The following is a 23,704-nucleotide window of genomic DNA, read 5'->3' as shown; positions in this document are numbered from 1 at the left end:
GAACACACTACATAGACACGGCTGGTCAAACTTACAGACACACACCTGCCTCTGCCTCCCTAGGGCTGGGTTAAAAGGTGTGTGCCACTCTGCCCATCTGATAGCTGTTGTTTCATATTGTTTTCCTGAGCCAGTTCCCCCAGCACGGTATAAACACTCTCCCATGGTTCTGATGTACCATTTTTGCATTTGTTGTATTCTGTTGCTTGAGAGTTTATTGTTTTTTTTCTTGGTTTGTTCTTCTCAATGACCACTGTTCTACAAATATTCAGTCATCTCTAGCTCTTGTCTGTGGTATGTTCACTCCTCTCTTTCATAATTTCCTTCTATTCTGTGCTGTTTTCCCACCTGCACCTCCTTATGACCTGTCACTGGCCTAGCCACTAGCTGCTTCTCTTACATTATGGAATACTTCTGCTTCTATTGCAAGTTCTTGCCTGAGCTCAAGCATAGGTCTATTCTTCATATACATGGTTTTCAAGCTTCCTGTTAGTGAGATTCATTGGCTCACTTTGAGATATTGGGCTGTTTTTCATCTGCTGGGTGGTAGTAGCTTCATGATGTTCATTCACTGTTCATAAGGAAGTTGGTCTGACCTTAATCTTGTTTTTAATGAAATGCGGTTTTTTTTGGGGGGGGCTATTTTCTGAGTCACTTTGGGCAACATGAGAAGCCAGGACAGTTCTCCCCTGAGGCTTGTACCTACAATCCCTCTTCTTAAATGTTCACACAGTAATACAAAGAAGCGCACTGTTATTGTTGCTTTAAGGTTTATTCATTTTATTTTGGGGAGTGTTTTGTTTGCACGTGTGCACATGCACCACATGAGTACCTGGTGCCCACAGAGGCCAGAAGAGGGTACCAGATCCCTTGGAACTGGAGTTGCCAATGGCTGTAAAGCTCTCAGTTACTGGAAACTGAATCTGAGTCCTTTTCAAGAGCAGCAAGTGTTCTTTAGGACTGAGCCAGCCCCTAGTCTTCTGTTTTATAAGATGGCCTACTCTGTATATAAATACAGAGTATAGATAGACATTTCTGTGTGCTTTCTATTGTTACAATAAAGACCACGGCAAAAGCAACCTGGAGAGCAAAGGGCTTACTTCCTCTTACAGGTGCAGGCCATCACTGAGGGAGAAAAACTCAAGGAGGAACCTGGAGGCAGGAACAGAATCAGAGACCATGAAGAAATGTCTCGTACTGGCTTGCTCTTCAAGATTTGCTCAGTTTGCTTTCTTATATACCCAGGATCTCCTGCCCAGGGCTAGCAAGCTAAGCCTTTAGTAAGCTAAGCCCTTCCACATCACCCATCAATCAAGAAAATGCTCCTTAGACTTACACACATGCTAATCTGCTAGAGGAATTTTCTCGGTTGGCCCTTCTCTTATGAGAAAACTCTCCAGCTGTGTGGCAAAAACTAACCAGGAGAGTGTCCCTTCCTATCTTAATTTTCTTTTGTGCTTTTCTTTCCCGGCCACCTGTTTGCCCACTCCAGCAGCTGATTTTACTCTTACCAGTTTTGCCCAGAACAGGGTTTTCCCCTTAGATCAGGGCTTTACATTGTAACTTCTCATGCAAAACAACATAGCAATGTCAGTCCCTTTGCACACACCAGCCAGCTAGGGTCTTTAGAATTTTTTCCCTCAGCCCACCTCACACCCTGTCCTCAGAAGGCCCCTTGGTGCTTTCCAACGAGTACCTTAGGCTCCGTTACTTGCCCTCACAGAGGCTGACCTCACACAGGCTGTCAAATGATCAGTACACGTGCTCACACCTGTGACTATCTCTTGTACCTGACCTTCAGGGTTGAAGCTTTCTTATTCTAACTATTCTGTTAAAGTTTATAGTAGCAATCATGGAGATGAAAGCACTGTGTGCTGTGTAAGAAATGATGAACTTATTTTGTAGGCAAGGTTTCTAGTCCTGAAAGTTCTAGGTGAGGCCCCCCCATGCAACTCAACAAATGGCCAAGATTGCAATGTGTGTTCTACAGTAGTGTCTACACCTAGCGGATATTCCAGATCTGTCATCTCAGCTGCACGCTCGGACCAAAGCACAGTATGCTACAAACTGAAGGTTCCCTCACTTCACCCGACATGTGTTGAAGCGAAGCCCTTAACGCTGGTGAGGTGATGAGGCTGATCCCTGATGTGACAGTGTCCCGTGAAAAGACACAGAAGAGCTCTTCTCTTTTTCTTCCATGTGAGCACAAGGAAAGAACATGCCTACCGGCAGCCAGGAAGTCCCTCACAGGGACTGAACTCATGGCGCTGAGGTTTCCGTAGAAAGTACATTTCTATTGCTCACACCACCTAGCCTCAGGTATTTTGTTTTATCAGCCTGAGAGAACTAAGCCCCAGGGCAATGCCAGTCATTAAATTAATGGTAAAAATACTGAAAACAGCAAGAGCCAAGACAAAGGACAGTGGATTGGTGACTCCCTAAATATCTAACAGGACTTGAGAATAAAAGACTGCCATGTCTCTGTGGTTGGCCGAGAACAGCGACAAGGGAGAAATGTCATTAAAAAGAACATCTAGCCATAACAGAACCTTTCTGACAAATTTGTCTTTACTCACCTTGTCGCAGAAGACCTTGATCTGGCAGTATGCTCTGTGGACGGGTTTATTGCTGCGGTTATTGTAACTGTATGTGTCAATCTGAATCATCAAAGGAAGTCCTTTCACGCCCTTCTGGGAGGAGAAATCTGTACTCAAGCAATTCACTGTGATGAAAATCTGAAGGAGGCAGAAAAAGAAGAAAGTTCACAAACTGCCATGCAGAGGACCTTCAAAGAGGGAGGCAGGCAGGCATGTGAAGTGAAAATCCTACACAAACCTATAAGGACAACTGATAACTGTTCAATACTCTCCCATAGAATCCTGCCAGATGCACAAAACATTATATGGCTGTAAACTTCTAAACAATTTGCTTTGATATTTGAACTTGAAATAGACAATTTAAATGACTGTCTAGAAAGCACATCACTATAAATGAGTTAACTAGGTTATTTTCTTGGTATATTAAAATCGCCACTTCTGGGGCTACGGAAATGTGTCAGCAGTTAAGAGCACTTGCTACTCTTGCAGAGGACTAGGGTTTGATTTCCAGGACCCACACGGTGGTGCACAACTGTTGTAACTCCAGTTCCAGCCGATCTGAGACCGTCTTCTGGCTTCTATATGCTCCTGGATGCACGTGGCACACATACATACACTCAGGCACACCCACATACTAAATTAGTCAATTAATCTAAGAAGTTGACACTTCTAGTTATAACTTTCCCTAACCTCTGACCTGCAGGATAAAAAAATAATAATAATTAGATAACTATTCTTTTTTAATAGAATAGCATTGAAACCCAGTTATGTTTTGTAAAACTTCCTTCCTTGACTGTGGAGCGTGAGGTCTGTCTGGAATAATTTCTTATTATTTAATATGACCTGGCACCTAATACAATGCCTAGCAAAGAACTCACTAAGCATTAGATAACTGAACTTACAGGAATCCCACTAGATTGCAAGTCAAAAGCCCCGACTTCAGCCTCTAGTTGCATTAACCAGCTAAGGGGCCTCATACATGTCACTCAATACTTGCCATGTTCAATGGTCCCGTTAAAGTGCCTGCAAGCCCTCTCCCTGAAAAAGAAAATCTAAATGCTAACCTACTCCACATTAGTGAAGAAGAGGAGCTGGCAAAGGCAAGAAACGAAACAGGAGGGATTAAATAACAGCATAAACCTCCTCCTGTTAACAGGAAGTGGTGGCACACACCGGTAATCCAGCAGTCAGGGAGCTGAGTCAGGAGGATCATGAGGACCAGTGCAACCTGGGAATTATAGCAAGATTCTGAACAAACTAAATCCTCATCTTATAACATGTGGCATCAGGAAATGCAATAGAAAAACTTTTAAAACCTTCAAGCTAAAAAACAAACAAACAAACAAAAAATATACAATAGAAATGACATGATGCCAACAGGACAGAAACTCTAATCAGTTTTTGAGAGTTCTATTTGATTAACAGAATAAAAAACAAGTTTCACTGTAAAGGATTGGTAAAGACAGAGGATGAGTGTAAATGAGCTAAAAATGACCCTGTTCTACATAATGGTGGGTCACAGCCAAAAGATGGCATTTTCATAGTTTGCATCTACAATTCCCCCAGAGATGAGTGCTGTTAGAGGCTATGAAAGCTTTAGGAAGTGGCCTGGCTGGGAACTCTGTCTCTGGGTCCTATGTTATATAGCCAGCCCCTGGCTCTTGGCATGCTCTCTGCCTTCAGGTCCACCTTGATCTGAACAGCCTCTGCCACACACTCCTACCATGATGCCTCCCACCCACAATGCACTGGGACCTTCTGAAACTCTGGGAAAAGAAAGAAAAACAAAACACCTTTCTTCCACTAAGCTGTTTCTAACAGGTGCTCTGGTCATTGTGACACAAACTAATATAGACACTATGTAATAGTGATTTTTATTGGAATGAGCAAAGAACACTGACAAGAACTAGGAGGAAGGGTATCAGGGACAGGGGTGGACCGGGACATATATAATTATGTGTAACACAAAGTTTCAAAAGTGTTATCCCATCAAAAGCCCACTTTTGATGGATGTCAAAACCTTTGTGCCTCTGTGAAAGTGTCTAGATTTGCCCTGAAGGAAAATGAAGGCCACAGAGTTCTTCCTAGGTACCGGGCTGATCTGTTTGATACCCTGTAGACTTTTAGTAATTTATACCACCAGGCATCTAATTGTCAGTGCTTCACCTCTTCACACATCCTTTTACCTGTGAGCTCCTCCTTATGCCCATCAGGGGTGTCTAAGGACATTTGACAAGTTTCAATGATGTGCTAATTACAACAACTTTGCCAGCTGTGCCACTAGCTCCCACCTTTCTAGCCAAAACCCGAAAATAAATACTAAAGGTACTCTGTCTCACAGTACGTCTAGAGATCTAATGTGTGGGTACTCTGAGAGACATTGGATTTGTGTTAAAGAAATGTTTTCCCATCTGTTTGTCTTTGAGACAGGGTCCCCTTGGCAGCTCAAGGTCACCTGAAACTTGAAGCTCCCTCTTTAGCCCAGGCTAGTATTAAACTTGTGGTGATCCTCCTGATTAAGGCTCTCTAGAGCTGGAATTACAGGCATGGTGTACAATAAATTTTAGCGGCTTTGTACACAGACACAGGCATAGGTGCGTGCGCACAGGAAGGGAAAGAATAACTGTATAATACATAGTTTAATTTCCCTACTTTGCTCTTTATATACCCTGTAATATCATGTTATATATTATAAAAATAAAGAAAAGATACTTTTAAATATATACATTCATTTCACTCATTCATTCTTTTCATTCATTTATTCAGTCTATAAGTATCCATGGAAGCACACAGTGAAGCACACAATGCATTAAATGGTGTAGGATCTTAGAAAGAGACAGAAGCTAACAATTCAAGGAGAATGCAACCAGTGCTCAGCAATGACCATCATACAGTGGTCGAGTACAAGAGAGGTGTGAGCAGAGGTCCCGCAGAACAAAGTCCTCATCCTGGAGGAAACTAGTGAAACATAAGCCACAGATACTCTAGATTTGAGCAGGGGCCTCACAGAATCTAAAGAAGCCTGGGGGCAGGGGGGTGAGATCAACTGAAGATGCAAATGCCTGAGTAATGAAGACTATGGCAGGCAGGATGCATCTTCCAAACTTCCAGCGTAGAAATATTCTGTCCATAACAGTCACAGTAACAGAAAATGCTACCTTGGAGAGTCCCTAAATGACAGAGAAATTTTATTTAACATTCACTTAAGCAGCAAATGTTTTCAAACATCTTAAGTTTCCTGAGGCTGCAGCAACACAAATATGCAAGCTCTGTGCCCTGCAACCACAGAAGGCAGGGGTGAGATGGGGTGAGAGATACGTGCTGGTGTCTTAAAGATTACAGTAGCAACGTGACCACTGATGTGATGGTCAGGAAGGAGGCGTCCTTTTCTAGGCACACTTGACTTGTTCTATTGCTGCCAATGGGATGATCTAGGCCAGAATGCAGTTTTGTATCAGCAAACAAAATGCTCACTCTGCTGAACTAGTGGTTGTCCCTAATTCTGGCCCTGCATTTCACAAAGATCTCCCTGATGTAATCCACCATCACTCCAGACTCCATCTATAGGTCTGCCTAGTAGAAGAGAAGACAATGTTCTGGTGGATATTTCCTACATGACTGGCTTACTAATTTGCATGTCATTCACTGAGGGTCAATGATAGCTAGGAAGAAAAGCTAATTATGGTCTGTCATCTCCAAGTCTGACCTAAGAGAGCTAGAGCAACAGATCATGACTATTTACAAGGACCACTTAAGTAGCCTAGTCATCTAGAGCCAATGAGATAACGGATGCTCACTGGCAATAAATAGACTCAGTCATCCTTGGAGGAGCCATAAAAGTCAATCACCCTGTACACAAGGTCCTTAAAAGCCAATAGAGTTCAACAGGGAGATATTTAGATTTAATGCTCTTAAAAAAGAAAGGTCTCCACAGAAGGCCCAGAGTGGCTCAGACTCAAGGCAGCCTGATCCCATAAAAGGTAAACCTCAGGAGCCTGCCTTCTGTGCTGGCATCTCTCGGGTCAGCCCAACATGCAGGGTGCTGTGCTGGGCTCAGCAGCGCTTCCTTCTCCTGGCCACCTCCTGGAAAGCAGTTTCAGGGTCTGATGGCATCAATCACAGCCTGGCTGTGCCACACTCAAAATCCAAATGGTTGAACTTTAATGGAAGTGAGGGTGGGGCGGCACAGAAGGCTGTTAACTGAAACCTTGGCCGAGGAGCTGATAAGCATTTGCTTCTTTTTGCAAACCCAACCATGTCCCACAGCTCCACCAGCAGTAGGCAAACACAAGAGCAACTTTCCCCTAAGTTGACCTACAAAGAACCCAACGTAAATGTGTTGCAGAGCTGAGGACAAAGCATGATTTCACCCCCTGAATGTTCATCTAAATGTCAAGCACAGAAAGTTATTTCTAGCTTCAACAGGAGCTCAGGCTATGCAAAGAGCAGATGGACCCGGTACATAGCTGACCTGTCCCTGAGTTACACACAATTGTGCGGCCTCTGCTTACATCCTTCCCAAACCTCAGGTGGATTCCTCTAATTCTAGAAGCACACTTTTCCTTCTTCAGGAAGACTAATTAAATCTTGTGCAGTCAGGCAAATAATAGACACCATTTCAATTTCCTCACATGTTCAGAGTGAAGCAGATAATTTTTTAGACACCTTCCCCAGAAAAAGCAGTCTAAAGCATGTGACTTTTTAAAAATAAAATCACTTGTTACATGTGAGTGACAATTCCCCTTTTGTGGCTTCGAACATAAAAGTGACTTTGCTGAGGTCTCAACCCCAGCTGCACACCAGGCAAATAAGACAGTTTATTAAAATAAACACAGCAGGGAGCTTCAGAGCCAACCCATGATCTCATTGTTAATTTCCACTGTTTCTTGGGCTTTCCAATAGAAACAGTCAACCTTATCTTTAATTGATTTAATTTATAAAGCAATTTAAGATTTAAAACTAAATCCTCACAACCATCATTCAGTGTCATGGATTTATTTGACTTCATACAAATTGAATTTTGTACTTGTACTATCTTTCTGGCTAAAGGCTATTTATATATTAATGTATTTCCTAATATTCAGGATCCTAAAGAACTCATCTAAAGAATCACACAGGTTTATTGCAATAACCACAGGTAGGGTGTGCACCAAGAAATAAGTTTAACACTAGAACCCATTCTCCCTTCATAAATATTATATAAATAAGTAAGTGTGTTGGTGCCAATTTCTCTCCTCTTTTTTCTTCTTCCTCTCTCTCCTCCCCCTCCTTCTTTCCCTTTCTCCCTCTCTCCTCCTCCCACCCCTCCTCCTTCTTCTCTCCCCTTCTCCTTCCTTAGACAGGATCTCACTATGTGGCTCTAGCTGTCCTGGAACACACTAGATAGATAGTTCTCTGTCCTGAACTCAGAGATCCTCCTGCCTCTGCCTCTGCCTCCCAGGTGCTGGGATTAGTTCTTGGTTCTTATTAAAGACCTTTAGATAGCTTCCTTACATTTTGTCATTTTTCTTCCACATGAGTGCAGATGGAATGACAAATGAAACAGGCAAAAAAGTAAGAGTAAACTCTAGCCAAGCAAGAACATAATAAAATGTGAGGTATCGCTCACTTCATGCTGTGACTCACCCAGCAGTGACAAGCATCCTCCTGTGCTGGCAGTGTGCTCAGAGGTGAGGATAGCAAGGCAAGACCAGCCCCCACACCTGCTCTCAGGCCCCTTTGCTGTTTTGTTCAGGATTTCCTGAAGCCTCCGATTATACAGCACTTGTAGATATGATTACTGTATTTCTTTTTTTTGTTTTATCTTTCATTCTTACAATGTATTTATTTTTTACACATGCTACAAGTGTGTCTGAATACACACAGATGAACATTTGAGTTGCTCTCACATTCTACCCTGCCATGGTTTTTCTGTTTTTCCACCACCAGTGTGTTTTCTGTTGTTGTTTTCAGAGCACGTCAAATCTGGTCCATTTCAGGGCACTTCGGTCTGCTGTCTCTGCAGATCCACACTGGACGACTGGACGACTACCCCGCCCCCTTTGAGACTTCAGTTCAATACTAACTCTTCAGACACACAAGCCAGAGTTACTTTTCTCTCCTTCCCATCCAGAGGCATACTTGACTGCATTTCTCTTTTCTGTTTTCTTCATACACTGAATAGTATTTGAATTTAATGTGTTTAGTTACCTGTTCCATGAGGGCAAAAGCCCAAAAGGCCATTTCTCTGTCTCAGGTCAGCTTCATTCTGCCAGGCTTAGGTTCCTCATCAAGTATTTACTCAATGAGTTAAGAAACATAATTTTTTTCCAAATATGCATTTTTCCTTTATGCACAATCGTGCTTTCATAATAGTACCTAGAAGCTGAGACTGACAGAGTAGTTGAAGTTGTCAAGACCACACAGTGGGTCACTGCTGACCGGATATACCCTCTGAAGCTACCTGACAGTGCGTCTGCGTGCCCATTTACCTACCTAGTGACTGAGGTAGCAGTATAGCTACGATAAGACCAACAACATACTCAGCATACTTAGCTGTCCGTCCAGCTAACCGCCTCCCTATCCACACATGCTCACACCCTTGGAAGGGCTACAGATGAGAAGCACAGAGGCTCTCTAACAGCAGGCCCTGCTCCCGGGACAAGAGCACTGCTCATGCCCAGTTCTAGTCAGTGTTGTGGAACAAGCATAATTAGTTGAACAATACAAACCATACTTGCTATGAGAACTTGCAAAGAAGAGCTTAACTGGGAAGGCTTCCTGTAGGAATCAGGGGTGAGAACAAAGGCTGCGGGATGCGGAGATCCCTGGAATCAGCGCTGAAGCTGCCCTGGGGCCCTTGTGTCATGGGTCAAGTGGGACAAGTAGGTGTGGGCCACAGTACCCAGTAAGAGGCCCAGTGAGACCTGAGAAAAGCAGTGGGGCTCCGGAGTGGCAGGGTTCACACCCTTCCAGAGTAGGTGAGAGAAACATTAAAAATGTAAGACGAACCTGGGCCAGGCAGGCTGGTAGTGAAAGGGCACAGGGCTCCCCAGGGAGCTGGAGGCTTCGGCTACAGCCTCCAAAGCAGGTGGTAAGTGGGGTCACCTGCAGTGAGGGGGTTAGAAGATGCCAGCTTTCTCTACAGCTGAGAGCAGGGTGAAAGTCTTGAACAAAAACCGAGAGAGAGAATGAAAGAATGAAAAAAAGAAAGAAAGAGAAGGGGAGAGGGAGGGAAGGAAGGAAGGAAGGAAGGAAGGAAGGAAGGAAGGAAGGAGCAGAAAGAAGCTCCTTCAGCCAGCCCTCCTTCTTGCAGACCCTGTCTTTTGAGAAGCTCTAATAATCCCCACTTTGGTGCTATGGTATTTAAATGAGGCCATACTTTTCAACCGGAAAGGAGCCATGCAAGCAAAAGTAAGGAGCTTCCCCAACCTCGCCACCCACCACACAGCCCACAGCCAACCTCCATGATGCTCATCTTTGTAACTGTTCTTCCTCAGAGCCAGAGCAGTCAAGCAGGCCACCCCTGTGCACTGCTCAGGTAGCTCTACTGCACCACAGGGGCCCCCAACCCTGCTCTTTCAGGGGGACACTACCTTATCCTGGCCAGATTTTTCCTCAGGGAGTTTGTAAAGCCAACCTCAGATGACTCCAGTTTATAAGCCTCAATGATTAAACAAACATTAAATCAAGGTAAATTTATTTTTAAAATATCAAATCGGCTGACTGGTGGTGCATGCCTTTAATCCCAGCACTGGGATGAACAGGAAGGTGGGATTTTTAGTTCAAGGACATCCCAGTCTAAATAGTGAGTTCCAAGACAGCCAGAACAACACAGAGAAACCCTGTCTCACCAAAAAAAAAAAAAATCATTAAGTCTACTTCTCCACAGAACTTAGCAGGAGGGATGTCTAGGCCAGAGACTCCATTCATCTCCAATTTTCACTGTTCAGCTCTGCCACCCCATTGGATCTTACACAGCAGCATACTAGGATGAGGAGGGCCTTGGACTCTGCCTAACAGTGACTGCTTCACACATTGACAAGCTCCCTGTTGTGGGAATTTAAGTGTAAATTCAGTCAACTTTTTGGTGGTTTTGCTTTCTTGTCCTCTCTTTCTCTCTATCACACCCTCTCTGGATAGGGCCTCATATATCCCTGGTATGTGTGTGGCTGGTGATCAAAACCTGGGCTTTGCACATACTAGGTGAGCAGCCTAGCAACTTAGCCACATCCCCAGATCTAAAAACTTTGTAATGCTCTAATCCAATACAAAACTCAAAAGGCACCAAAAGCAAAACTGCAAACACTCTCCCGCCCTTGCTCCCCAGTCAAGTACCTTAGTGTACTATGCAAATGTGAGTTCTGTCCTATTCTGCAAAGGGCAGAAGAGAACACATATTCCCAATTCTCACTTTTCCCACATAATGATGAAATCTGATAGCTGTGTCTCTTTAAAAATGCTTACATATAGAATGAGAAATCCCCCCCCCAATTAGGCTGTTTCCAGCTTTTAGTTTATAACCAATGCCACTGCGAATGTCTGTGTGGTTTTTGTATACAACTGTACACAGGAACATAAATTTGCTGCTTAAGTTGTTTTCTCCAGCTGAAAGTGGAGAAGAAAAAGCCATGCCTCAGTGGTTCCTGCCTGTGATACCAGTGCTGGGAGGTGGAGGCAAGAGTCTTGGAAGTTCACCTTAGTTCCAGGCCTGTCTTAGCTTCTCTGAGAGCAGGACCTGTGCCTGGCCAGGAATCCCATCTCTCAAAACTGGTATCTCATCTGCTGCCTCAAATACACCCTTGTCTCCCTGGCCGTGAGAGTGGAGATGTCCCTTCACAGTCCTCCCAACATAGACCAGCACTATGGAAGGACTGTGCTCAGCCTAGACTTGCTTGGCTCTGTTGTGCATTTGCTGTGTTACTGAGGTAAGCTACTAACTTCAACTCACTCCTCACATGAAAGCTGTCACCTGCTTAGAAACACGAATAATTGGATAATACGTATAAAGGCCTAGCAGGGTGCCTGATATATAGTAATTGCTGAACAAATATTAGTCATTGTGCACACAGGCACACACCATTATGTCATGAAATCCAAGTGTGTAATCCAATTCTCTGCACAACACAATAGTTTATAGCTGTGAAGTTCAGAGCCGTAAGTAGAATGCAGGGCAGAGACCATGGCTGCTCCACACTAACAAAAGATCAACTGATATCTTCGGTGAGATGCCATCCAAAGATTACTCCTTGTTCACAAGCATTAGCTCCAGTTTTCCTGTCAGCCCTTACCTTATAAAAGAGGAACAAAGGCAAGGCTTTGTTTAAGTTCAATACCACAGACTCCAGCAAATGTTTGTCTTTCCCTTTTAAAGCTCCCTCTGCCCACACCATGCCCCAGCAAACACATAAAAACGCCATTTGCCCTGCTCGGCTGTGTGTAACTCATTCCTTCTGAGACCTCTCCCAGGAGCCTCTCCCAGTGCTCTCTTTACTTTTGAGACCATGGGATGCCCTATAATATTCTCTATCAGATAACCTGCTTAAAATCGGCCTAAGTTAAGCAAAATACTAACTTAGTCTAAGTGAATGGTAACTTCTGCACAAAGGCTTTATCTTTTAACTGCCGTAGAAGCTCCCTAAGAAAAGGCGTCAACTTCCTGTTGATGCTGTGGGGTAGGGAACCAGCAAAGTTATGAACCTTGCTCATCCGGAACTATGGCATCCTTTAGGCAGTCCATTCGCTCTCTCTGTGCATTCTAAAAACCAATGTTTGCACATCTTGTCCCCTCCTCTGGTGTCCAGGAGTTCAAGGAAGAGTTCAAGGGAGAGTCCATTTAGAAGCATGCCCTAGGAAGGTACACCACGACTACCAAATTTAGATTTTTGTAAATTACTTTTCAGATTTATGCATTTTACTCTATGAACAGAAGTGTTTTGCGTGTGTGTGCGTGGTGTGTGTATGTGGTGTGTGTGTGTATGTATGTATGTATACCATTTGCATGGCCCAGGCTCTATGAGTTTAGAAGCATCAGACCCTTCAAAGTTGGAGTCACAGATAGTTGTGAGCCACCATGTGAGTGCTGGAAATAGAACTTGGGTCCTCTACAAGACTAGTGCTCTTAACCACTAAGTCATCTCCAGACCCAGAAGTTTAGCTCTCTAAGAGCACTGTACTTGACACAGAGCACCAATAAAGCAGGGTGTGATTGCACAAGCCTGTAATTCCAGCACTGGGCAATGGTGGCAGGATTATCAAGAGATCACAGCCAGCCTCTGCTACATGAAAGCTTGACTCAACAACAGCACCTGTTAGACATCTCAGATGAAAAAAGAAATACTGGAAAAGAGACAGCTAGATGAGGCTGGAAAAATGATTCAGCAAGTAAGTGCATTCAGTGCTCTTCCAGAGGATCCAAACTTGGTTCCTAGCACCCATGTTTGGAAGTTTACAACTGCCTATAACTCCAGTTCAAGGGGAATCTGACAGCCTCTTTTGGCCTCTATGGGAAATGCATACAAACACACACACCCAAATAAAAATTAAAATGAAAAAGTGAAAGAGGAGGAGGAAGAAAAGAAATAGCAAACCTGAGACATGATAGGTACTGAGTTTAAGGATAGCTTTTAATTAGCATAATCTCACTCACCTAAAGTAACTATAAAGTTGTACAAGATTAAAAAATTCTGTTCTCACCAATTCACTGCTTTCTTGTAGTGAAATGTCACTGCCATCACAGACCTGCTCTGTTAACAAGCTGTCTCTTAAACTCAGAGGGACTGTACTGTCCATTCCTGGGCTTTGCACATACTAGGTGAGCAGCCTAGCAACTTAGCCACATCCCCAGATCTAAAAACTTTAGATCTGGCTATCTAAATGCAGGGACTGGGCGGGGCTTGCTCACCACTAGCTGCACCTTGAGAGAGGAGCACCTGAAGGAAGAAACCAACACACAGGAGGAGAGACAAGGGAAGTTGCTCTACAGGACACAGGTCCTCAGATCTCTACACACTGACTCTGCCTACTTGCCCTATAGTACAGGTGCTGCTAGGCACTGCTTCCCATTGGCTTTTGTCTTCCTCAGAGACAGATTTACAGATGGATGAAGACCTCTTATCTTCAGTTGTCATCAGCCAGCCATCTCAACAACCACTCCTCAAAAAACAGCCTCAGCTTTAGATGACATCTTTTAAATATTAGAGCAAACTCAGATACTTAACATTAATTAGAAGTAGGCTAGTAAGGAAGCAGGGCTCAGGGGAAATGTCAGCACGCCATGGCCACAATCACCTGATGGGTTTCTACAGGTACAAGCTTACAGACAACTTTTTATTCTAAATCCTCTCTCTCTCTCCATTCCTCCTCCTCCTCTCTCTCCTGTGGGGTGTGTGTGAAGGTCAGAACAACTTGCAGTGTGTTTGCTTACTTGATTGCTTAAGTTGCACATACCTTCATCTTCTCTGAAAATAATCTCCATCTTAGTTTTGTTTGTGTGTTACATGCTGGGCCTCTTGCATGGTTTTGAACAAAAGGAAAAGAACAAAAAGTCTCTACTATTCATGACAGGAAAAAAGTATAAAAGAAAAACACAAGCCCATAAATGTGAAAATAAATTTCAGGATACCAGAGAAAGAGCTAGAGAGGTGAGTAGATAGAGAATAAATGTGTAAAGGTAGAAAGAACCCAGTTAAATGCCTCAGAACTGCAGTCTTGGGAAATGCTGCTCTTTAGTGTGTACAGAGTAGAAAGACCCACTAATGTTAGGCTATTCAGAGCACACATGTGTGAGTGGGCACGTACACACACATTCAGCAGAGATTGTTGATGTCAAGTTAGTCTACACAAGCACTCAGCTGAAGAGAGCAAAATATCTGAAGTAGTAGCTACGTCCATTCTGGTCAATGGTTTGGGGTTTTGTTATTGTTGGTGGTGGTAGTTCTTTTTGGTTTTTCAAGACAGGGTTTCTCTGTGTAGTCCTGGCTATCCTGAAACTCACTATGTGGACCAGGCTGGACTCAAACCACAGAGATCCACCTGGCCTCTGCCTCCTGAGTGATGGGATTAACAATGGTTTTTATGATACAAACAAGTAATGCTCCAGGGCATAAGGATAAGGAAAGCTCTGGGCTCTGAAGTGTTAAAACAGCACACCAGCTTTTCTGGGGGCCAGCTGCTGTGGGGCTGAGGATGTTAAACATGGGGCCTGTGTCCAAGCAGGAAGAGTCATTTAATCTGCTTTGCTGAGGAGGCGAAGCTGATGCCCATCTTCCCTCCTGGGCCCATGTAAGTTGCACTCTGCAATTATTGGAAAAGGAAAATTATAGCACTTTTTTTTTGGTCTCATTGTAATGGATGATTTGCTTCCATGAGGATGGGTAGGACAGGAGCCTGAGGGTAGCATCCACCCTTCCATCTACCTAATCTTGCAGGACTGGGATGCAAATTGGAAGTTGAGATGCAAAGAAATGTCCTCTATGACATCTCTTAGCCCTGTACATCCAGTTGCATCCTAAACATCTGTTGATACAGACATGTTTCTGAAACTCTCTTCCTGAGACTGGAAGAACATTCACTGGTAATCTAATAATAAAGGGATGAGTGGGACACATCAAGTCCTTAATTGCAGCTAGTGGAAGGTATTCAGGCAAACAGGACAGACAGCATCAAACAGGAAGCCTTGTTCTACCCTGATAGGCAGAGACGCTAAATCCAAAGGCAGCAAAGAATACCCTACTATGCCAGCTTAATATTACTGAATTATTTTAGGTTGCTTTTGTTTGTTTGTTTCAAGATGGGGTTTCACCATTTAGTCCTGGCTCTCCTGGAACTAGCTCTGTAAACCAGGATGTCCTCAAACTCATAAATATATCGGTCTGCCTCTATCTCCCCAGTACTGGGATTAAAGGCATGTACCACCACAGCCTGGCAGGTTTTTCTTTAAGACTTGTCAAAAGAAAGGCCAACAAGATGTCTTAGTGGGCAAAAGTACTTGCCACACAAGCTTGGCAATCTGAGACCTGTTCCCACAACCTAGATAGGGAATTAGGGATGCTGGTGTGTCTGTAATCCCACAGTCCTCCTGAGAGATGGGACGCAGAGACAGGAAGTTTATGTCCTCCTGCCTGGACTGTGGAGGGTGACAGAGACAAGAGACCCTGACTCAGAGCAAGGTACAAAGAGAGATACAACTCTGGGAAAGTGTCCTCTGAGCTCTACATGCATGTCCTCACTCCTGTGCACCCAGGCTCACACAGAGAGACACATTAATAATAATAATAATAGACAGTAAACAAAAATTTTTCTAAAGAAAGATGTAATAGACTCGTCTTTAGTGGTGGTGAAGGAGAAATATTTTTTAATTCTTTATTAATTACACTTTATTTATTTTGTATCCCCCCTGTGGTTCCCTCCCTCCTTCCGTCCCAATCCTTCCCTTCCTCCCCCCTCTGCATGCATGCCCCTCCCCAAGTCCACTCTTAGGGGAGGTCTTCTTTTCCTTCCTTCTGATCCTATTCTATTAGGTCTCATCAGGAGTGACTGCATTGTCTTCTTCTGTGGCCTGGTAAGGCTGCTCCCCACTCAGGAGGAGATGATCAAAGAGCAGGCCAATCAGTTCATGTCAGAGACAGTCCCTGTTCCTATTACTATGGAACCCCACTTGGACACTGAACTGCCATGGGCTATTATCTGTGTAGGGGTCTTAGGTTATCTCCATGCATGGTCCTTGGTTGGAGTATGTCTCAGGAAAGACCTCTGTGCTCAGATTTTTTGGTTTTGTTGCTCTCCTTGTGGAGCTCCTGTCCTCTCCAGATCTTACTGTCTCCCACTTCCTTCATAAGATTCCCTGCACTCTGCCCAAAGGTTGGCAATAAGTCTCAGTATCTGCTTTGATAGTGTACAGGGCAGAGCCTTTCAAAGGTCTCTTTTCTCCTTCTTCTGATGTTCATCCTCTTTGCCTTTCTGGATAGGGATTGCACTCATATAGACATATAATATAGGATAAACCTACTAAAATCTGTACACCTAAAGGAACTAATCAAGAGGGAGGACTTTTGCTATGCTCAATCCCTATTGAGAAATATTTTTTACTGAATTAAGATTCTTCCAAAATATTGGCTGCAGAGGGATTTTTTTTTAAAGACTGGGGAGGGGTGACCTCCCTCATCCTAGCATTTACTAGAGTAGGAAGGCGCAAACACAAAAGAAAGGGTGTAGTGTGCTGGTCTCCTAATATGGTAACAAGGCAAAGAGTGCAAGGAATTCTGCAGCACTCTAATGTTCACGCTGGTCTCCTGTATGGTCTCCATGACAGACAACCTAGCACTCAGGGACTAGGTTAACCTTGGAATCACTATGGAAGAGAGAGCAACAGTGAAGAGGCATGGGGCATTTGAACTCTCCCTGGAAACCTGAGAAAGAGCTGCAGTTAGGGCTGCACCGTGTGGGTGATGTCACCGTCGCAGAGATGCTCTGAACCAGTACTCCAAGCTCACTACTCTTGAATGACTCAACAGTCTTGTGTGAAAAATCACCATCTTGGAGATTTGTGCTTGGCAAACCTGCTTTCTAGTACCAGTGTTTGACTTTAAAGAGAAACTTAAAATCGGAATGCCCTGCAGGTGAGAGTCATGTGAGAAAGTAAGGCTCAGAAGCTGTCCCATCATAACCCTCTGGGTGGGACCTCAGGCATCTGTGGAGTGTTTACCCTGACTCCCCACCATTCCACAGCTCAGCAAATAAAACTGAGGAAGGGGACATGAGATGCTGGAAGCCGGCAATGCCTGTAATACCAGCATTTGGAAGGCTGAGACAGGAGGATTGCTGTGAGTTCTGAGCCAGTCTGGGCCACACAGCTTGGCTTAAAAACCACCCCTGTCCCCAGAAAAAATAAACACAAATGCTAGAAACTCTGGTGCCAGGTCTAGGCCACAGCTGTACCTCACTGCAGGTGCCTTCTGCTGCACCTGCACCTGCACCCATGCCCACCTGTGGGGACAGTGGGGACACTCAGAACTCCACCATCTACACACCAAGAACCTGAGACAATGCACAGTGCATGGTCCTCCAGACTGCACAGACCCCGAGGGGAACAGGTCCTGTCCAAGACTGTTTAGCCTGCTTGAGTCACCTAACAGAAAGCCACTGTGGCACAACCGGAAAAACCGGCTCTGAGAGGTGGAACCTTGCAGCCACTAGGCCTGAAGCAGGCAGCCAGCTTGGGACCATGGCCAGAGCCTGGGACCACCACAGAACTTGAGCACATTCCTGGCCAAATGTTGTTCATTACTAAAGGAAGCTAAATAACTCAGTGTTGGTGTCCTCTCCTTTCTCCTGCTTGCTCCAGAGGAAAGATAGATGCAGGGCTAAGAGGCAGGGCTGTGTAAGGTCCTCAGAAGCAGAGCACTTGCCTAGCACATGGGAAGTCCTGGGGTCAATTTTAAGGACCACACAGGAGTGTGCGCACACACAAACAATAAACACAACATTAGAAGAGGGGCTAAGGAGAAGGCCCAGTGGGTAAAGTACTTGGCACATACACATGAGAAACATTTTAAATCTCATTGTGTTGCTACCTCCCAACAGTGGTAGCTAGCAAAGACCTGAACCTCGGGTGGATGCCATAGTGCGTAAAAATTCAAATGTATACCCAGGGCTAGGCAGAGAAAGTTCCAGAACAGAATAGCACTAGGATAATGTCACTCATCATGAAAGCCACTTACAACCTTGCAAACTTAGGCCCAGTGCCTCTAGAATTCTTAATTATCAAAATAATTTAAAAACCTGCATCTAATAATAATAATAATAACAATAATAATAATGATAACAACAACAATAGTGATGATGATGATAATGATGAAGCCTGGTATTATAGTTTAGGCATATAATCCCACACCCCAGAAGGTAGCACAGGGAGACCCTATCTCCAAAAAAAATGTTACAAACAAACTAAAAACTCTTTATTTTTAAACATGGGTGAAAATGTTAAAATTTAGAATAATTCATAAATGCACAATATTAACACATGTGCTTTGTGGACCATAGGTCTGTGTTTTCTGGCCACCAAAAAAAAAAATCCCAAACATCCTGTGATATAGACTGAGCTGCTGAGACCCCCTCCTGAAGCCTGCAGATATCTGTTGGGTATAAACGTAACAGCAACCCCCGAAAAGAAAACATTTTCTGTATGATATCACCAATCCTCCCTGTTTAGCTGACAGTCTTTCCCACAACTGCTATCCTAGTGTTTCTTTTGCAGTCTACTTATTTTAACATTAAAAAGCTTACTTATCACTTAAAACAAAAGACATTCACTAAAAATAGGTATTAAGGAAATAAAACAAACACTGCTGCAGGAAGTATCATAAAATATTGTCCAAGACCATTTGCCAATGTCTACAGAAAACCAGTATGTGTGCCTAGAAGTATACCTGTGCACATATGTGCAAACTCACATACAGACAGGCACACATGTGCACACTCATGCACACAGACATACATGTATCCATCCATGCATACATAAAGTGAGCACTTGTATATGGCAAGTGAGTGGTGTAGAGTGAACTGGCTGCAAGATCAGCTAGTGTAGCCCCAAATCAACTATTCCATCAGCTTCCATGGAGCCTGTCTCTTGGGATGTCCACTTCTCTTTCAAAGGTCCCTACTGAAACAGCCCTTAACTCACTTGTCTCTACCATCCATTATAGCAGACTGTAATACTGAAAATACGGAGAGGACTGTGGTGCATATTTAGAGCTAGCTTTAACACTCTAGGACATCTTCTGTGGCAAAATCCCATTTTTCTTCTCAGTAACCATGAAGTGGATATGGCCTCCCCCTGGTCACACTGCTGATTGGTTACTGGATCCCTTGCTGGATCGATATCCCCCAAAGCCTAGTAAGATGCCTGTAGAGACATTTGTTTTGACTGCCAGAGATTCCAGCACATCCCAGTACTGTGCCCTAACACAAACCCCCTTTGTGCAATAGTCTAGCCTCAAAGAGAAACATAAAGAGCAGGGGCCAGCACAGGCTAAAGAAAGATAGGCGGCAGGAGCCGTGGAATGGCGCAGACAACCTCAGTAAGCTGTGACAGTCTCAGGAGTGGGGAGAGAGTTGGAGAGGTCTCAGGCAGCCAAGAGCACATGGTGTGTGCAGGCATGCCAGAGACACATTTTGCCTGAAGTTCTGTGTGAAGCATCTTGTAGTAGGGCCTGTTCCCTTCTCTGGAACATTCTCCAGGCTGCACGGCTGACTTGTCACTGAATGCCCATTTGGGTCAGCTTTCTTGGGCCTAAAGCCAGTTTCACCTACATTGTTTTATACATGAGTGGAATGAGACACTGAGCAATTCATTTTCTTCTGGAAAGCCTGCTTGCAAACTCCCAGCCAGTTTCCTCTCTCACCCAGCCTTCCCGCTGAGGACAATGAAGCATTGACAGCCTTGTTTACATTGACCTCCTCCTGAGATGAAAGACAAAGTCTTCTAACACTCTCCAGCCGGTACACAGGTACACAACTGAAGCAGAAAACAAGCTTAGGTTTTATCTGAAACATCCTTTAAGTGCAAAATGAGGCTGAAGAATAAGACACTGAGACCCAGAATGAGCTTTGGGGCCTTCAAATCAGACCTGTGGCTAGAGAGCAAACAGGGCTATCTGTGGAAACACTTCCTTATCCAAACCAAGGTAGGGCAGGCATCTGTCCTTGATGCCTGTTTGTCAGAGACATTACTTACCCCTGCACGTCTCAGCTACACTTACACCCGAAGAAACAGAAGAGGGTCAGTCAACAAAGAAGTGTTTCAAAGTCATCGTGGTGAAGGTGATTGGAAGCCCTACTTCTGGAGCTCTGTTCCTTCACCTACTGAAGCTGTATGTCGCTACTGTGAAGATGCAAGCTTCCTGATGGTGGCATAGAGAAGCCGGGGGCTTACGAGACTCCAAGTGTTAGATTCAAGTTCTAGACTGGAACATGTGGCCTGAAGAACTGAGGAGGGGCAACATGGCGGCTCATCACATTTTTTTCAGAGCAGAAGCTCACACCCCACAACAAAAGGACAAAGGCATGAATCCTCTAAAAGGGAATATAGCAGGGCCCCAGTGCTTGGGAGGAAGAGGCAGTTGAATCTTTGTGAATTCAAGGCTGGCCTGGTCTACAAAGAGAGTTCCAGGAGAACCAAGGCTGTTACACAGAGAAACTCAGTCTTTAAAAACCAAAATAGACAGACAGATACATACATACATACAGATACATAGATAGATACACAGATGATAGATAAACAAATAACTAAATAAATAAATAAAATAAGAAAGGGACCATGCTCGTTTTCTTCTTTTTGACTCAAGTTTCTAGGAAAACACTACACAGGGTTTTGAACAAGAGTCTTCATTCATTAAGAGCCATGGTAGGTTTCACTAACCTTTGCCTCTTCATTCACATCCCAGGTGAAGGAAACAGCATTGTGCGTGATCTCTTCAATGTTTCCAATGGTGTTGAAGCTCTCCTTGTAGTCAGCTATGACAGTGAAAGAGAAAAAGGGCTTAGCAGGGTGGTAGCCAGGAGGAGAGGCACAGGCCTCTAATCCCTGCACTTGGGAGGTAAAGACAAGAGGATCTAGAGTTCCGGGTCATCCTTGTAACAGAGACCAGCCTTGGCCAGTACATGAGACCCTGGCTCAAAACACTCACACGCCACACACATACATATGCACCCATGCACGCACACGTGCTTGTACACTAAAGTAAGAGTCCCTCGATGACACATTATTTGTCAATGGTAAAGTTTTGGATTTGCCTATTTTGCAGTGTGACAAGCTACATATTTCTGCTTACAGAATTCTACGGCTGAAAAAAAAATTTACTCACGTCTTTTTATTAAGAGTAAATCTATGTGAACCATGTCTTTATCTGATTTGATTATTAGGTCTTTTTTTTCTGTTCACCTTCCTACTTCCCACTTTTTTGACAGCCATCCCCCGCTCCCCCAATACACACACAGGGACAATTTTTAGAAGCAAAATATTCTGCCAGTCAGGTGATGTCACTAAAGGAACTGCAGTAGAGTGAAGGCTTTCCATGAGCAGTGATTTTGATAGAGATCAAACACACACTAAGCACACACTACACTGAGGAACCCCCATGCCAAAGAAGGACATTTCTAAAACTTATCTTAGTACTCCAGAGCGTTGCGTTAATCTCACTTGGCTGTCATCACCTGACCACTTTGGGCTCTGTCCTATGGTCACTCCTTACACAATATGTTATCTATTCCCTTATAGTATGTATCTATTCCCTCATACAATATGTAGTGATTCCCTTATAGAGTAGGTATCTATTCCCTTATGGTATGTAGCTATTCCCTGTCATCCCATTAGACTCCCCATGGAGTCAATAGAGATCAGCATGGGTGCTGTGTACTGTTATGGGCATGTTGGGCTACACAGAAAAGCCCAATTTGCTTATCTCCAATGATGAAACTGGTACCTCAGCACTGCAGGAAGATTCCTTATTGCTGGGAGCAGAATGGTGCAGGAAAACCCACCTCATGCTCGCCAGACTCCCTGGGATAGGCTGGCTGGTCTAGCCTCAGTCTGAATTCTATTTCCCCCTCTTTCTCAGATCACCTCTGCTTTCTATGATCCCTGAGGGGTTCAAAGCAGTTTGCTGAATGCTGTGTCTTCATTTCATCTACCCTACATGCAAATATCTGCCCACATGCACCTAGCCAGCCTAGAATCTTCTTGTGGAGAGTGCTAACTTATTTCCTTTTCACTCACTCCAGTGGTCTTGCCTAGAGAAACCTCAAAGCAAGATGTTTCTTTTCTTTTTTGGCATTGTTTTGTTTCCCTGTGCCTTGAGACACAGTTCCACAAGTATAACCCAAGCTGGTTAAACTTGTCCTGAATGCTGAGATTACAGGTTTGAGCTGTCATATCCAACTCCAAACCTTTATATTTTAAACAAAGCACATAAACTTTTAGCATAAAAGTATGTATATTCAACATAGGAAAGTCAGAGACCATGAATAAATAAAAAAAAATTAAGGACAACCACAGTCTACTAACCCACAATTAACTGCCTTTAAACTTTATCTATGTGCTCTTATCTCTCATCTAGCTCCTTTTCTCCAAACATGTAGATATTTTTATACAGTGATTAATAAACATCTTTTTCATTGCTATATTGTTTTGCTTGGCTCATCTCTGGTGTCTTCCATATGTAAAACCTTCTGTAAAATTATACGATTGTATCAGACCATGTGTCATGGCTTTATTCTTATTGGTCACTCAGCTGACAGCTGACAGTCTGCTGCCCTACCCCAGTGTTTCACTTCTTTTTACAGCTAAATTTCATTTAAATTTAATTATATTTTATTAAAGTAAATTCTCAGGGGCAGAAGTATAGCTTGCTGGTAGAGCAAGGGCTAGGAGAACTTGGGTTCAACAGCTAGCATTAAAACAAAAGACATTTTAAAAAAGCATATTTCCGGAAATAAGTTTTTTTGTTTCTTACTTTGTTTTGTTCTGTTGAAACAAGGTCTCACTGTGTATTCCTGGCTAGCCTGGAACTCACAGAGATTGCCTGCTGCTACCTCTCAAGTGCTGAGGTTAGGGATCTGAGCCACTAGACCCAGCTATAATTTTAAGGCTGATTAATTTTGCCACACTGGTCCAGGGAGGAACAATTTACACTTAGGGCAATTATGTCTTTTCTTCTCAGATTGTCTTTTTTCCAAACTAATATTCAAAACATTATTTTAATCTGAAATTCCTTGATTGCTAAAGGCGTTGAATAGTCATTCTTGTTCTCTGGCTATTTGCATTTCTTCTTATTATTTTTATTTTTGTAAGTTCATTCATTTATTTTGGCTTTTCTAATTTTATTCTTGATACACTTTTCTCTTAGGGTAGTCATGATTTTAAAATAAATACTCAAAGGCAAATGAGGGGGAAAATCAAAAGAAAAGAACATTACCCCTTACAGTTTCTAAAAAGGCTTTATGTTTGGGAGGATCACGAATGCACACCTGTGCTTTCTGCAGGCTTCCTCTATGAGAGAGAGAAGAAAGCCAAATTTAAATTTGAATTCCATGATTTCTTCACTAATCCCTTGCAAGATAATCTTACAGTT

The 23,704-nt window shown here is 43.6% G+C and overlaps 1 protein-coding gene across 1 annotated transcript in view; it reads right to left on the bottom strand.

Annotated features, from left to right (window-relative positions):
• Positions 1-21,546, bottom strand: part of LOC132649324 (grainyhead-like protein 2 homolog) — a 47,438-nt gene extending 25,892 nt beyond the window's left edge. Inside the window, exons 1-3 of the mRNA XM_060372991.1 lie at positions 21,525-21,546; positions 20,995-21,089; positions 2,577-2,735 (exon numbers count right to left, since the gene is read on the bottom strand). Of these exons, the coding sequence (XP_060228974.1) occupies positions 2,577-2,735; positions 20,995-21,089; positions 21,525-21,546 (276 nt within the window). The remainder of the gene's footprint in view (positions 1-2,576; positions 2,736-20,994; positions 21,090-21,524) is intronic.
• Positions 21,547-23,704: the final 2,158 nt, after the last annotated feature.

This window comes from Meriones unguiculatus, chromosome 19, assembly GCF_030254825.1.
Source record: "Meriones unguiculatus strain TT.TT164.6M chromosome 19, Bangor_MerUng_6.1, whole genome shotgun sequence".
NCBI lineage: Eukaryota > Metazoa > Chordata > Mammalia > Rodentia > Muridae > Meriones > Meriones unguiculatus.
This window is presented reverse-complemented; position numbering and strand designations above follow the sequence as displayed.